The 16,693-nt window shown below is 54.6% G+C and overlaps 1 protein-coding gene across 4 annotated transcripts in view; it reads left to right on the top strand.

Moving 5' to 3' along the window:
• The first annotated feature begins 717 nt into the window (after positions 1–717).
• Positions 718–16,693, top strand: part of PIKFYVE (phosphoinositide kinase, FYVE-type zinc finger containing) — a 201,609-nt gene continuing 185,633 nt past the window's right edge. For 2 of the 4 annotated variants that reach the window (XM_066577223.1, XM_066577222.1), the window contains exons 1-4: positions 7,313–8,053; positions 11,774–11,932; positions 16,219–16,334; positions 16,427–16,598. In XM_066577223.1, coding sequence (XP_066433320.1) covers positions 7,882–8,053; positions 11,774–11,932; positions 16,219–16,334; positions 16,427–16,598 — 619 coding nt within the window. In that variant the 5' untranslated portion in view covers positions 7,313–7,881. Of the gene's footprint in view, positions 778–805; positions 845–7,312; positions 8,054–11,773; positions 11,933–16,218; positions 16,335–16,426; positions 16,599–16,693 lie in introns of those variants that run through there. The other 2 variants (XM_066577221.1, XM_066577220.1) reach the window with 2 other exon arrangements.

Here is a 16,693-nt window from a genome sequence, read left to right as displayed (position 1 = left end):
CGGTCGTGGTGCCCACCAGTGTCGCACGGACCTCCAGTCGTGGAAGTCCCCAGTGTCGTACGGACCTCAAGTGGCGGTCGTGGTGCCCACCAGTGTCACACGGACCTCCAGAGGCGGACGTGGTACCCCCTAGTGCTGTACGGACCTTCAGTGGCGGTCGTGGTGCCCCCCAGTGTCACACGGACCTCCAGAGGCGGACGTGGTACCCCCTAGTGCTGTACGGACCTCAAGTGGCAGTCGTGGTGCCCCCCAGTGTCACACGGACCTCCAGAGGCGGACGTGGTACCCCCTAGTGCTGTGCGGACCTCCAGGGGCGGTCGTGGTGCCCCCAGTGGCGAACGTGGTGCTCCCAGGTGCGGACATGGTACCCTCCAGTGTTGTACGGACCTCCAGTGGTGGACGTGGTACAATACACTCGTCTGAAACCGGCATGATGGGGGAAACGAATGGCGCCGAGCAAGCCTGTAGATTCTGACGGGTTGTTCCGGTGTATTTACAGCGCTCAGCTCTGGAGGCTCTACGCGGCCCCGAGACCTGTGCGGCCTGTCAGTGGTATTAATGTTCTGGCTGGGTTGTGTTAGTAGTGAGGCCGCCGAGCGCTGACAGCAGACAGCTTCCCGCCCGCAGCGGTTACCATGGCGACCCGCGCTCTGCTCTCAGCAGGCCTCTGCTAGTGCGGCGATCGGCTACTTCAGTCTGCTCTCTGCCTCCGATTACTGCTGCTTGGCTGGTGGGCGATCAGCTGATCGGCAGGGAAACAGGAAGCTGCGAGGAGAGGTGAGTGTCGGTTCAGGGGCCGGGGCAAGCGGCTGCGCTGTGTAGTGGGGGACCGGCCTCAGCTCCGGTGTGTAGGGGGGCTGGATGGCTGGATGGATGAATAGATAGATAAATAGATAGATAGATAGGCCGGTAGCTCTGGTGCGTGTGGGGTGGACCGGCGTCAGCGGCTCCAGTGTGTATGTATGTGTAGACCGGCAGCTCTGGTGCGTGTGGGCGGACTGGTGTCAGCAGCATCGGTGTGTATGTATGTGTAGACCGGCAGCTCCGGTGCGTGTGGGCGGACCGGCGTCAGCGACACCGGTGTATATGTATGTATGTATGTATGTGTAGACCGGCAGCTCCGGTGTGTGTGGGCGGACCGGCGTCAGCGACACCGATGTGTGTGTGTATGTATGTGTAGACCGGCAGCTCCGGTGTGTGTGGGCGGACCGGCGTCAGCGACACCGATGTGTGTGTGTGTATGTATGTGTAGACCGGCAGCTCCGGTGCGTGTGGGCGGACCGGCGTCAGCGACACCGGTGTGTATGTATGTATGTATGTGTAGACCGGCAGCTCCGGTGGGTGTGGGCGGACCGGCGTCAGCGACACCGATGTGTATGTATGTGTAGACCGGCAGCTCCGGTGCGTGTGGGGGGACTGGCGTCAGCGGCACCGGTGTGTATGTATGTATGTGTAGACCGGCAGCTCCGGTGCGTGTGGGCGGACCGGCGTCAGCGACACCGGTGTATATGTATGTATGTATGTGTAGACCGGCAGCTCCGGTGCGTGTGGGCGGACCGGCGTCAGCGACACCGGTGTATATGTATGTATGTATGTGTAGACCGGCAGCTCCGGTGTGTGTGGGCGGACCGGCGTCAGCGACACCGATGTGTGTGTGTATGTATGTGTAGACCGGCAGCTCCGGTGCGTGTGGGCGGACCGGCGTCAGCGACACCGGTGTGTATGTATGTATGTATGTGTAGACCGGCAGCTCCGGTGGGTGTGGGCGGACCGGCGTCAGCGACACCGATGTGTATGTATGTGTAGACCGGCAGCTCCGGTGCGTGTGGGGGGACTGGCGTCAGCGGCACCGGTGTGTATGTATGTATGTATGTGTAGACCGGCAGCTCCGGTGCGTGTGGGCGGACCGGCGTCAGCGACACCGGTGTGTATGTATGTATGTATGTATGTGTAGACCGGCAGCTCCGGTGGGTGTGGGCGGACCGGCGTCAGCGACACCGGTGTGTATGTATGTATGTGTAGAGCGGCAGCTCCGGTGGGTGTGGGCGGACCGGCGTCAGCGACACCGGTGTGTATGTATGTGTAGACCGGCAGCTCCGGTGGGTGTGGGCGGACCGGCGTCAGCGACACCGGTGTGTATGTATGTGTAGACCGGCAGCTCCGGTGCGTGTGGGCGGACCGGCGTCAGCAGCTCCAATATGTGTAGACTTGCACCACTGGTGCGTGTGGGGGGACCGGCGTCAGCGGTTCCATTTTGTGTGTGTGTAGACCTGCAGCTCTGGTGCTTGTGGGGGCACCGGCGTCAGCGGCTCCAGTGTGTATGTATGTGTAGACCGGCAGCTGCGGTGCATGTGGGGGGACTGGCGTCAGCGGCACCGGTGTGTGTGTATGTGTAGACCGGCGTCAGCGGTGTATGTATGTATGTGTGTATGTATGTGTAGACCGGCGTCAGCGGTGTATGTATGTATGTATGTGTGTATGTATGTGTAGACCGGCGTCAGCGGTGTATGTGTGTATGTATGTGTAGACCGGCGTCAGCGGTGTATGTATGTATGTATGTGTGTATGTATGTGTAGACCGGCGTCAGCGGTGTATGTATGTATGTATGTGTAGACCGGCAGCTCTGGTGCGTGTGGGGCGACCGGCGGCATTGGTATGTATGTGTAGACCGGCAGCTGCGGTGCATGTGGGGGGACTGGCGTCAGCGGCACCGGTGTGTGTGTATGTGTAGACCGGCGTCAGCGGTGTATGTATGTATGTATGTGTGTATGTATGTGTAGACCGGCGTCAGCGGTGTATGTATGTATGTGTAGACCGGCATCAGCGGTGTATGTATGTATGTGTGTATGTATGTGTAGACCGGCGTCAGCTATGTATGTATGTATGTGTAGACCGGCAGCTCTGGTGCGTGTGGGGCGACCGGCGGCATCGGTATGTATGTGTAGACCGGCAGCTGCGGTGCATGTGGGGGGACTGGCGTCAGCGGCACCGGTGTGTGTGTATGTGTAGACCGGCGTCAGCGGTGTATGTATGTGTAGACCGGCGTCAGCGGTGTATGTATGTGTAGACCGGCGTCAGCGGTGTATGTATGTGTGTATGTATGTGTAGAGCGGTGTATGTATGTGTGTATGTATGTGTAGACCGGCGTCAGCGGTGTATGTATGTATGTATGTGTAGACCGGCGTCAGCGGTGTATGTGTGTGTGTATGTATGTGTAGACCGGCGTCAGCGGTGTATGTATGTATGTATGTATGTGTAGACCGGCAGCTCTGGTGCGTGTGGGGCGACCGGCGGCATCGGTATGTATGTGTAGACCGGCAGCTCCGGTGCGTGTGGGGGGACCGGCGTCAGCGGCATCGGTGTGTGTGTATGTGTAGACCGGCGTCAGCGGTGTATGTATGTATGTATGTGTGTATGTATGTGTAGACCGGCGTCAGCGGTGTATGTATGTATGTGTAGACCGGCAGCTCTGGTGAGTGTGGGGCGACCGGCGGCATCGGTATGTATGTGTAGACCGGCAGCTCTGGTGCGTGTGGGGCGACCGGCGGCATCGGTATGTATGTGTAGACCGGCAGCTCTGGTGCGTGTGGGGCGACCGGCGGCATCGGTATGTATGTGTAGACCGGCGTCAGCGGCATCGGTATGTATGTGTAGACCGGCAGCTCTGGTGCGTGTGGGGCGACCGGCGTCAGCGGCATGTATGTGTAGACCGGCAGCTCTGGTGCGTGTGGGGCGACCGGCGTCAGCGGCATGTATGTGTAGACCTGCAGCTCTGGTGCTTGTGGGGGCACCGGCGTCAGCGGCTCCAGTGTGTATGTATGTGTAGACCGGCAGCTGCGGTGCATGTGGGGGGACTGGCGTCAGCGGCACCGGTGTGTGTGTATGTGTAGACCGGCGTCAGCGGTGTATGTATGTGTGTGTGTATGTGTAGACCGGCGTCAGCGGTGTATGTATGTGTGTATGTATGTGTAGACCGGCGTCAGCGGTGTATGTATGTATGTATGTGTAGACCGGCAGCTGCGGTGCATGTGGGGGGACTGGCGTCAGCGGCACTGGTGTGTGTGTGTGTGTGTGTGTAGATAGGCAGGCCGGTAGCTCCGTTGCGTGTGTGTGGGCGGACCGGCGTCAGCGGCACCTGTGTGTATGTATGTGTAGACCGGCAGCTCCGGTGTGTGTGTGTGTGTGTGTGTGTGTGTGTGTGTGTGTGACCGACGTCAGTGGCACTGATATGTATGTGTAGACCGGCAGCTTGTGTTTGCGCGTGCGTGTGTGCGACTGGCATCAGCGGCACCGGTGGGTGTGTATGTATGTGTAGACCGGCAGCTCCGGTGGGTGTGGGCGGACCGGCGTCAGCGACACCGGTGTGTATGTATGTATGTGTAGACCGGCAGCTCCGGTGGGTGTGGGCGGACCGGCGTCAGCGACACCGGTGTGTATGTATGTGTAGACCGGCAGCTCCGGTGCGTGTGGGGGGGACCGGCATCAGCAGCTCCAATATGTGTAGACTTGCACCACTGGTGCGTGTGGGGGGACCGGCGTCAGCGGTTCCATTTTGTGTGTGTGTAGACCTGCAGCTCTGGTGCTTGTGGGGGCACCGGCGTCAGCGGCTCCAGTGTGTATGTATGTGTAGACCGGCAGCTGCGGTGCATGTGGGGGGACTGGCGTCAGCGGCACCGGTGTGTGTGTATGTGTAGACCGGCGTCAGCGGTGTATGTATGTATGTGTGTATGTATGTGTAGACCGGCGTCAGCGGTGTATGTATGTATGTGTGTATGTATGTGTAGACCGGCGTCAGCGGTGTATGTATGTATGTGTGTATGTATGTGTAGACCGGCGTCAGCGGTGTATGTATGTATGTATGTGTAGACCGGCAGCTCTGGTGCGTGTGGGGCGACCGGCGGCATCGGTATGTATGTGTAGACCGGCAGCTGCGGTGCATGTGGGGGGACTGGCGTCAGCGGCACCGGTGTGTGTGTATGTGTAGACCGGCGTCAGCGGTGTATGTATGTGTAGACCGGCGTCAGCGGTGTATGTATGTATGTATGTGTGTATGTATGTATGTGTAGACCGGCGTCAGCGGTGTATGTATGTGTGTATGTATGTGTAGACCGGCGTCAGCGGTGTATGTATGTATGTATGTGTAGACCGGCGTCAGCGGTGTATGTATGTATGTGTGTATGTATGTGTAGACCGGCGTCAGCGGTGTATGTATGTATGTATGTATGTGTAGACCGGCAGCTCTGGTGCGTGTGGGGCGACCGGCGGCATCGGTATGTATGTGTAGACCGGCAGCTGCGGTGCATGTGGGGGGACTGGCGTCAGCGGCACCGGTGTGTGTGTATGTGTGTATGTGTAGACCGGCGTCAGCGGTGTATGTATGTGTAGACCGGCGTCAGCGGTGTATGTATGTATGTGTGTATGTATGTATGTGTAGACCGGCGTCAGCGGTGTATGTATGTATGTATGTGTGTATGTATGTGTAGACCGGCGTCAGCGGTGTATGTATGTATGTGTAGACCGGCAGCTCTGGTGAGTGTGGGGCGACCGGCGGCATCGGTATGTATGTGTAGACCGGCAGCTCTGGTGCGTGTGGGGCGACCGGCGGCATCGGTATGTATGTGTAGACCGGCAGCTCTGGTGCGTGTGGGGCGACCGGCGGCATCGGTATGTATGTGTAGACCGGCGTCAGCGGCATCGGTATGTATGTGTAGACCGGCAGCTCTGGTGCGTGTGGGGCGACCGGCGTCAGCGGCATGTATGTGTAGACCGGCAGCTCTGGTGCGTGTGGGGCGACCGGCGTCAGCGGCATGTATGTGTAGACCTGCAGCTCTGGTGCTTGTGGGGGCACCGGCGTCAGCGGCTCCAGTGTGTATGTATGTGTAGACCGGCAGCTGCGGTGCATGTGGGGGGACTGGCGTCAGCGGCACCGGTGTGTGTGTATGTGTAGACCGGCGTCAGCGGTGTATGTATGTGTGTGTGTATGTGTAGACCGGCGTCAGCGGTGTATGTATGTGTGTATGTATGTGTAGACCGGCGTCAGCGGTGTATGTATGTATGTATGTGTAGACCGGCAGCTGCGGTGCATGTGGGGGGACTGGCGTCAGCGGCACTGGTGTGTGTGTGTGTGTGTGTGTGTGTGTGTGTGTGTAGATAGGCAGGCCGGTAGCTCCGTTGCGTGTGTGTGGGCGGACCGGCGTCAGCGGCACCTGTGTGTATGTATGTGTAGACCGGCAGCTCCGGTGTGTGTGTGTGTGTGTGTGTGTGTGTGTGTGTGTGTGTGTGTGTGTGTGTGTGTGTGTGTGTGTGTGTGACCGACGTCAGTGGCACTGATATGTATGTGTAGACCGGCAGCTTGTGTTTGCGTGTGTGCGACTGGCATCAGCGGCACCGGTGTGTGTGTATGTATGTGTAGACCAGTAGCTCCGGTGCGTGCTTGTGGGGGGATCGGCGTTAGCGGCACCAGAGTGTGTATGTGTAGATCGGCGGCTCCAGTGTGTAGGAGGGGACCGACGGCACCGGTGTGTGTATGTGTATATGTATATGTGTATATATATATATATGTATATGTATATGTAGACCGGCAGCTGCGGCCCGTGTGTATGTATGTATGTATGTATGTGTAGTCCGGCACCTCCGGTGTGTGCATGTGGGGGTAGTGGCGTCAGCAGCACCGGTGTGTATGGATAGACCGGCAGCTCCGATGTGTGCGTGTGGGGGGACTGGTGTCAGCGACATCAATGTGTGTATGTATGTGTAGATCGGCAGTTCCGGTGCGTGCGTTTGGGGGGAGCGGCATGAGCGGCTCCCGTGTGTATGTATGTGTAGACCGGCAGCTCCGGTGTGTGTGTGGGGAGCGGCGTGAGCGGCTCCTGTGTGTATGTATGTGTAGACCGGCAGCTCCGGTGTGTGTGGGGGGACCGGTGTCAGCAGCACGGTGTGTGTATGTATGTGTAGACCGGCAGCTCCGGTGTGTGTGTGTGGGGAGCGGCGTGAGCGGCTCCAGTGTGTATGTATGTGTAGACTGGCAGCTCCGGTGTGTGTGGGGGGAGCGTCTCCAGTGTGTATGTATGTGTAGACCGGCAGCTCCGGTGTGTGTGGGGGGAGCGGCGTGAGCGGCTCCTGTGTGTATGTATGTGTAGACCGGCAGCTCCGGTGTGTGTGGGGGGGGGGACCGGTGTCAGCTTCTCCCGTGTGTATGTATGTGTAGACCGGCAGCTCCGGTGTGTGTGGGGGGAGCGGCGTGAGCCGCTCCAGTGTGTATGTATGTGTAGACCGGCAGCTCCGGTGTGTGTGTGTGTGTGGGGGGGGACCGGTTTCAGCTTCTCCAGTGTGTAGGAGGGGATCGGTGTAAGTGTCTTGTGTTTCAAGCCCTTCCCCGAACATCCTGCCGCGGGAGTTGTCTAGAAACTACTGCTTTCAGTGGGGGAGCAGCAGCACCGACCCCATTGAAAGCAGTGGGATAGCATCCTGGACTTCTGCAACAGCTGTGGCAGAGGATTTCTGCGGGGATGAAGGAACCTCCAGTGGCAGGAGTCTGCCATATACTCCCTAAGCTTTCAGTGATGCTGGCGCTGCTGCCCACCCCATTGAAAGCATTGGTGATATTGCAGCTTTTTTTTTGCGCCGTGAGGCGAGCGTTTCGCTCTCGCAGTGAAATAAAAAAAAATGGCTAGTGGGTGTCCACCCTAAGGGCCAGGAGTCTCTGCATTAGAAGGACACCAGAAGCGAGGCAAAAGAAGCGGAGCGACAGCCGACTGCAGTTTTGGATGAGCAGAGCTCGTTCTACCTTCCTGCAGAACAATCAGCTCTCCTCCCGGACTGTACGGGGTTAATCACTTCTATAACCTTACCGTGTTCTCGTTTCCTCCGAGGTCTCATGAGATGGCCACATCTGACAAATCCTCTCCGACACTGGAACCTGCCGGCGAGCCGCCTCGGTCTCCGAGTAGTCCTTCCCATCTCACTCACTTTAAGCCTTTGACCCCAGACCAAGATGACCCCCCCTTCAAGTCGGCCTACAGCTCCTTTGTGAACCTGTTCCGCTTTAATAAAGGTAATCTATGAACGGCTCAGAAAAGATGGGGAGCTGTAAACTGTCAGCTGGCTGACGGCAGACCCACGGGGCGGTAAGTGACCCCCTATCTTTATTCTGGGGGTCATTAAAAAAAACAAACGTAAAATTCCTTAATAATATAGCTGTGTGCCGCCATCCTCTGCCCCGGCGCTGTGTGGCGCTCCGCTCTTTAGTCCTGTGGTTTTTGGTTCTGTATTTGGATACATTCAAATTGCTTTTTATTACTTTTTTTTTTTCTTGGAGCCGCGACCAAAAGTGTATTTGTGGTGCTAAATACTGCTGGTCAGCCAATCCGAAGGCCTCTGTAGGGTGTTGGCCACACAGGTACATGCAGCGCCCTCTGCAGATGTACAGCCTGGTCGTCGTGCCCTCACTATTGGATAAGGGGGCACAGCTGACACATGTCCTCTACCGACCCGAGAGGGAGCTATCGTAGAAGAATCCGGAAGGGGTAAATAATCTCGCCACTTTGGAATATTCATGTTTGCTAGATTAAAGTAAACCAGCGCAATCTTCTGATTCCGGGAATCTGGTAATGACTCCTGACTTTGGACCCCCTTAAGTATCCGCCCCGTAGGACAGCCTGTGTGCCCTCAGCATGTGGTGGATTAGCATTACCTTTACACGGCCCGAATATTGGGGTGCACTAGCGCCCCGCAGCAGTACCGGTGACTATCTGACCCAGGACCAATAGTCATTCCAGTGAATGGAGGTGGAGCGCGCCGCGGATCGTCTCGGACGTCCGCCTCCATTCACTGTTAACAGGAGTCGCTCAAACATTGCGTGGCTCCTGTTTACACGGTTATTAGTGCTTCAAACCAAGAGACTCCGACAAGTCAGCGATTTGTTGCTCAGGGCCCTCTCAATGGCTGCTTGTACACGGGATGACGGTCGCCCAAGTAAGTGGTTTCCAACAATAACTTGGCCAATAATCGCCCTGTGTAAAGGTACTTTAAAGGGCCACTCTAGAAAAAAAAAACTCATTTTTCTATCCCTGCCCCCCTCACCTGCTTGCCTATCTTTCTGGAGGTCTTCTCTATGTACCGCAGCCACTTACATGTACTGCAGCCCCTAGTCTGATGCTTATCAGCCACCATCTTGAGCCTGAGATATTTTTTACTTTCAGTCTCGCAGCAATCCCATGATGCATCAGCACAACCTTAGCTAAGGTTATACCATTTTGCTTGCTAGTGGGACAGTTTAACAATTACCTTCTATAGTCACCTAAATAAGCTACAGACCATATTTATCCAATCAGGAGGATGAGCTGTGATCTCCTCTATTATACCTGTGTGATCTTCATCAGTAACTGTGAGAGGAGTTTCTGCATCCCCCTCTAGGCAGTTGCTATAATAGAGTCATGTAATGGCAGTAGGCTTGCCTGTCCACGGGCGTGGCGGAGATCCGTCGCTGGATACCGCCGCTTGGGAGCAGGAGCCGGCAGACGGATGTCCGCTGTCAGCCTATCACAGTAAATTCGCAGCATGCTGCGAATTATCGCCCGCCAGTGGAGAATCGCAATGATTCTCCGCTTGTGTACAAGGGGGGAAGCACTCTCAATAGCAACGCTATGGAGAGCTTTCACTGCGTTCCCCGCAGCCGGATTATCGTCGTGGGGAACGCAATTCAAACCCGCCCGTGAACAGGCAGCCTTACACAGACTGAGAAACTGACTAGAAAAAGAATACATAACCCCAAGTAAATCGAATTAGTCAGAACTGAGATCACATGACCGTCGGAGGCGAGGAGTCTGACAGAAAGGAATAACTAACCAAGGTAAGACTAGCTGACGTACATATGCTGGGGGCTGGCTATATAAAATCTCCTCAGTGGCCCTTTAAGTTTTTCGGTCAGGATACGTTTCTACATATAGTGGAAAAGCCTCCAGAGATGTTTCTGGTTAGTGATCTTCATAGGTCCGATGGAAGAAGTACGTGATCCACCCTGGTCTATACGAAGTCAGCAGCCACTGGGAAACACAGGGTTACAAACATCATAGGTCTAAAATGCAAGCCATTAAAAAAAAAATACAAAAAGTTCCAATCACAGTTGCAAGCGTATATGTGGGCAGCGCCTCGGCCTATAAAGGAGCCTCCCCAGTATGGCCCCTTCTGCCAGCCACAGAGATGCAGCTGCGGGAGATAAGTGCTTGTCCGCGGTCTGCACTGCAGATGGGATGATGTGCTCAAGCAGATGAGTGTGTGCCCGCTGCAGATGGACTGATGGGCACATCCTGCGTGTAGTGATGCTTCTATCTCATTGTATCCATAATGCACTCATGTCCAATATGTCCCCCTCTCCAGATAGTCATCTGTCCCCTTGTTTACTCTTCCTTTCCAGGGGTACCAGCCCCTTCAACTACTTTTTCTAATCTTAGTCCCTATAGGGGGCTTGAACTTGTGATCACTTGATCGCTTGTAGTGCAATACTACAGTATTGCAGAATATAGTGATGTTTAATGTCGCCCGTTCACTATTGCTATAGGCTGGGCTTCATAGGCATCTATGTATGGCAGCCCTGGGAGTCTTCACGAGCCCATCATCACCCCATGATGGTGTTGCAGGGTGACTAATGGGGTGCCAGAGCCCGCCCCCTCCAGCTAACTGAATGTTCAGTCAGCTTTGACCTAAAAGGTTAACAGACGAGATCAAAACTCTCCTTTTATCATAGCATCTGCTAGACCGAGCTCCGGGCCGCGCCGTAGACTCCTCACCGCCACATAACGGATCGGCATCTAAAGTCCCCAGAACCTTATTATTTTTCTATCGTTATAACGGCTTGTTTTTTGTTTGACAAGCTGCTGTTTTTATTGATAACATTTTGGGGTATATATATATAATTTTTTATTTTTTTTATTTTTTGAAGAAAGTGGGGGAAGTGGGCGATTTAAATTTTTTTTTTTAAAGCTATGCTTGTTCTTAAAATACTTTGTAGTACTTCTGGCAATCACAGGCCATGGCAGATTTGAATGTCACTGTCTGGTATCCGGTTTCCATGGCCACCCATTGCCCTCTATATTTAAATGGCGTCCTCCCTCTATGCCTTTTTTATATGCTACGGTGAACATGAATCTCAGCATGTAAGGGGTTAACAGCTGGGATCAGAGTGTCTTCACCGAGAGGCCGTCTGTCAGCCTCTTCCGTCTGCCGCTGCGGATGGTACGGGCTCCGCTTCTCAGCCCATGCCGTCTCTAGGACGTCGGCTTACATCCCTTTCCCAGCCAGGACGTACAGTGCATCTAGGGGTTAGAGGTCTGTGGTCAGGATTATGGCTCCCGCCTGTCTGTACATCTACAACGGTAAAGTCACACTTTTATGCACTTGTTGTATTTCATCTATTGCGCTATTCTTACAGTCTAACCCAGCAAGAAGGCGGATGATGACATGTTTCTTGCGGTTGTGTCATGTGACTTTGGCATTCCACCTGACGCTCTCTCCGCCATGGAAGCACGGCTCTGTCATGTGACTGTGGCGGTCCGCTTGACGCTCTTTCCACCATGGAAGCACGGCTGTGTCATGTCACTGCGGTTGTCCACCTGACGCTCTCTCCGCCATGGAAGCACGGCTCTGTCATGTGACTGTGGCGGTCCGCCTGACGCTCTCTCCGCCATCGAAGCACGATTGTGTCATGTGACTACAGCGGTCTGCCATGGAAGCGCTACTGGAGTTGTGCAGTAACGGTGTTGTGCTGCTCTTACAGATGAGGTCCGAACGGTGTCTGCTGCGGAGAGGTCAGAGGTTGGGCCCAGCGACCACGGGGTAAGGAGCTCCTGGTCCAGTCCTCATCACTCCCCGACCTCGCAGGCCGTAAAGTTCCCAGTCCAGCTGCTGGGAGAGAGGAGGTCGTCCGTCAGCTCAGGTGCGTACTGCCACGTGCTTCGCCTGCCACACTTTGCATCGGGTCTAATTATTGTATGCTGCTTTCTTTTCCTTCTGTGTTAATTTAATTATCTTGTACCTTATTTGTATTGGTGCAGTTATCATTCCGTTCTCTTTCCCAGTGTGAAGTTTTGAGTGAACGATGGCAGGAGTCACGCCGGGCGGTGTAGTGACTGATGTCAGGCGTACGCAGGCCCCATTCTGAACAAATACGGTAGCTGCTGTATTTGTTTGCTGCGGTGTGCTCTCTGCGTGTAGTCGTGCCCATTGTACGTATGTAGTGCTGCGTGCTCCCTGCGTCTATTCGTTCCCGCTCTATGGGTGTGGAGTGGTGCGCTCCCTGTGTGTAGTCATGCCCATTGTACGTGTGTAGTGCGGTGCGCTCCCTGTGTGTAGTCATGCACATTGTACGTGTGTAGTGCGGCGTGCTCCCTGCGTCTAGTCGTTCCCGCTCTATGGGTGTGGAGTGGTGCACTCCCTGTGTGTAGTCATGCCCATTGTACGCGTGTCGTGCGGTGCGCTCCCTGTGTGTATTCGTGCCCATTGAACGCGTGTAGTCGTACCCATTGTACGCGTGTCGCGCGGTGCGCTCTCTGCGTGTAGTCGTGCCCATTGCACGCGTGTCGTGAGGTGCGCTCCCTGCGTCTAGTCGTGCCTGCTGGATGGGTGCGGTGTGCTTCCTGCATGTAGCCATGCCCATTGTACGTGCTCCCTGCGTCTAGTCATGCCCGCTGTATGTGTGTGGTGCGATGCGCTCCCTGAGCGTAGTCATGTCCATTGTACGTGGGGGTGGTGTGGTGCGCTCCCTGCGTCTAGTCATGCCTACTGTATGGGTGCGATGTGCTTCCTGCATGTAGCCGTGCCCATTGTACGTGTGTAGTGCGGTGCGCTCTCTGCGTCTAGTCGTGCCCATTGTACGTGTGTAGTGCGGTGCGCTCCCTGCGTCTAGTCGTGCCCATTGTGCGCGTCGTGAGGTGCGCTCCCTGCGTCTAGTCATGCCTACTGTATGGGTGCGATGTGCTTCCTGCATGTAGCCATGCCCATTGTACGTGTGTAGTGCAGTGCGCTCTCTGCGTCTAGTCGTGCCCATTGTACGTGTGTAGTGCGGTGCGCTCCCTGCGTCTAGTCGTGCCCATTGTGCGCGTCGTGAGGTGCGCTCCCTGCGTCTAGTGCCCGCTGTGCGCGTGTCGGGAGGTGCGCTCCCTGCGTCTAGTGCCCGCTGTGCGCGTGTCGGGAGGTGCGCTCCCTGCGCCTAGTCGTGCCCGCTGTGCGAGTGTCGGGAGGTGCGCTCCCTGCGCCTAGTCGTGCCCGCTGTGCGCGTGTCGGGAGGTGCGCTCCCTGCGCCTAGTCGTGCCCGCTGTGCGCGTGTCGGGAGGTGCGCTCCCTGCATGTAGCCATGCCCATTGTACGTGCTCCCTGCATCTAGTCGTGCCCGCTGTATGTGTGTGGTGCGATGCGCTCCCTGAGCGTAGCCATGCCCATTGTACGTGCTCCCTGCGTCTAGTCGTGACCGCTGTATGTGTGTGGTGCGATGCGCTCCCTGAGCGTAGTCATGTCCACTGTATGTGGGGGTGGTGCGGTGCGCTCCCTGCGTCTAGTGATGCCCGTTGTGGGTGGTGCGGTGTGCTCCCTGCTTGTAGTTGTGCCCGCTGTGTGTGGGTGGCGCGGTTTAGTTGTACCCGCTGTGCATGGGTGGCGTGGTCTGGTGGTGTGGTCTGGCTGTGCCCGCTGTGCGTTTAGTCATGCCCGTTGTCAGATTTAGTTGGAGAATGGAATAACGGCACCTTTCAGGTTGGGGTTCTGGGTTCCTTCCCTTGTGGGTTTGGGCGTGTTAACCCTTTGCTGGATTGGAGGACGTTCTGTCTTCTGTCTGTGTATAAGGTGTTGGTTCCTTATGACATGGTGACTGCGTTGTATACTTGGGGTGTGTGGCTTATCCCCTTATAGCGAATCGTATCACACGCTGTAAAGTAATTCCCTACAGGACACATCGGGGAGATGCTTCAATGTAAGGCCACCGTTTTTAATGCTAGTGATGACTTCTATTTGTTTTCTCCATGTTGTAAACCAACCTTCCAAACCTCTCAGTCTTTGCTCCTGGTACTGTGGGGTCTGAAACTCATCCATATTTGTATTTGATGAAACTGTACCAAAAACCTGGTTATTCATAAAGGGATTGTTTAAGAAATAAACAAAAATTTAAAGGGGTTGGCTAGTTGCAAACTCTTGATGGCCTATGCTCATTACAGGCAAGCAATAGTAGATCAGCAGGGGTCCATTGATTAGTATCCATGCTGATGAGCTGTTTGCCCGGTTGTCGTGCTTATGCACGCAGCTGATTTATGCAGGAAGCAGACAGCTCCGTTCTCACTGCAATGGCTGAGTTTGGTATTACAGGCCTTCAATGGGAACTATGCATGTAATACCAAGCTTGACCACTGCTCTGTGAACAGAGCTGTTTGTTTCCTGCAGAAATTGGCTCAATGCACAAGTACAGCGACCCAGTGAACAACTGATTAACTAGTGAAAAACGCTGAATATACAGTAGTTTAAATACTTACCTAAACAACTTTACTAACTTCTAACTGCTTGTTTTGTCTAAGGGACCCTAATTGGGGAATGAAAATGGTCGCTAACTACAGAAGCCGTCCTGCTGGGATGTGTCGTGATAGGGCATAGCTGAACACCAACCTAAGCTCTCCTTCCTGCTCTGCCCATCGGTAATGATTTCCTGCATTGGAGCCCCTCTGAAGGAGAGGACAGCAGTATCTATGGCTGTCGCTGCTGACGTAAGCTCTCCACGGTCAGAGGGCTGGAGGAACACAGTATTTGCACACAGAGGAGGTGGCTGTTGTGGGGGATGTGTCTAAGGCTTCCTGTCTGTGGGCATAGCGATATCCTGCGGCAGGCCGCCGCCGCCGGGAAGCAGGAGATGGCTGACTGTTCTCTGCACTGACCCTATCTGACAGTCTCACCGTGGAGAATTGCGGCAAAACGCAGCATGCTGCGAATCATCGCTATGATTCTCCGCTCGTGGACAGGGGGCGGGCTGTGCTTCCCTTAGCAACGCTATGGAAAGCGTTCACTGTGTTCCCCGCGACCGGATTATCGCTGCGGGGAACGCAATGAAAATTCTCCTGTGGACAGGCAGCCTGAGGCCTCCGACTCACACGCGTGTTTGGGTCCTTGTCTGTGTTGATTTACGGACAGTACACGCACCCGTTATAGCAAATGGGGCGCTGCACGCTGCCTTTTTTTCATGCAGACCAAAAGTCCATGGGAAAAAACTCCTAGCACGTCCTATTCCTATCAGCATCAAGGATGAGAAATGGCAAATGCATGTGAATGTGCAGGTCGTCCATGTGGGCAGCAAACGACAGCAAGTGTGCGCCTGCCCGTACAGCGTGGGAGCAGCAGCAGCGCCGGTATTCATGCTGTGAGTGAAAAAGCTCCGTTCCTTCCGCTCAGATATAGCGGAGATATGAAGGGGGGAAAGGAAGGTGGTGAAGAGCCAAAGGGATGTCCAAGGCTGGAGAACTTGGCCTTCAGGAGGGTCATAGAAAGTAGTGGTGGAGGTGCTGCCAGCCAGGTAAACCTAGACAGGTGGATAATAAAGCTGGTGACGCAACTCTCCAAAAAGTCGTGAGACACCAGGATGAAATATCCAACTCCTCTTTTATTTAGTGAGCTAGCAAAAGATATACTTTTCGGGGGGAACACCTTCATAGTTTCTGGTTAGGGTGCCACCCCCCTCCCCCCTTACTTTTCCCCATGAATCACCGTTATTTTGCTGGCTTTTAATTCACTAAATAAGAGGAGTTGGATATTTCATCCCGTTGTCTCCCGACTCTTAACGGAGAGCTACGCCAGGGCCCCAGCTGTACTCTGCATATACAGATGTTATGTGGGCAGCATACTGCTGTTCTCTCCTCCATCAGAGGGGTAACTACTGACAGGCAGAGAGAACAGCCTCTCTCTCTCTACCTGTACTAGCAGGGCGGGATCTATGCTCAGCGGCCATTTTCATTCCACAGTGATTGCCCGAAACAAGCGTTAGAAATGACATTCAGGTATGTATTTACACTTCTGTATATACTGTGTTTTTTCACTATTTAATTTTTTTTTCTTAGACAAGGCTTTGAAATGCTTCCAAACATAATTGCACTGATCTGTCAGCTGTCTGACAACAGCTGTAGTCCATAACAATACATGCTTAGCCATGAGTGGTCACAATGTTAGTAACCAGGGTCCTCGGTTTTACTTTAGAGACTAGAAGAAAACCGGAGCCCCCTTTAGGTCACGATCCTCGCACGGCCGTGCAGCTGCGCAGTCTCAGCACGGTGGTCAAGCGCCTTAAGGAGATTATGGAAGGAAGGAGTCAGGTAACCTGCGGTCTGAGCTGCTGATCACCTAGCTGAGGGTTTCCATGACTCTATCATGGTGTATTGACAGAGGTGTTTTCTTTTTTCCCCAGGACAGTGACCTGAAGCAGTATTGGATGCCTGACAGTCAATGTAAAGAATGCTACGACTGCAATGAAAAATTCACCACTTTCCGCCGGAGGCATCACTGTCGACTATGTGGTCAGATTTTCTGTAGCCGTTGTTGCAACCAGGAGATCCCTGGGAAGTTCATGGGTTACACAGGTTGGCACGAGTCCTCCTAGTGCTGTCTGGTAGACGGTGGGGCCAGTTATTTACCAGTAGAGGATTATATGTTGGGACACTGGGAGTAGATGAAC

Source organism: Eleutherodactylus coqui, chromosome 8 (assembly GCF_035609145.1).
Source record: "Eleutherodactylus coqui strain aEleCoq1 chromosome 8, aEleCoq1.hap1, whole genome shotgun sequence".
Lineage (NCBI taxonomy): Eukaryota > Metazoa > Chordata > Amphibia > Anura > Eleutherodactylidae > Eleutherodactylus > Eleutherodactylus coqui.
Note: the sequence above shows the minus strand (reverse complement) of the source record. Positions and strands in the feature narration are given on the sequence as shown.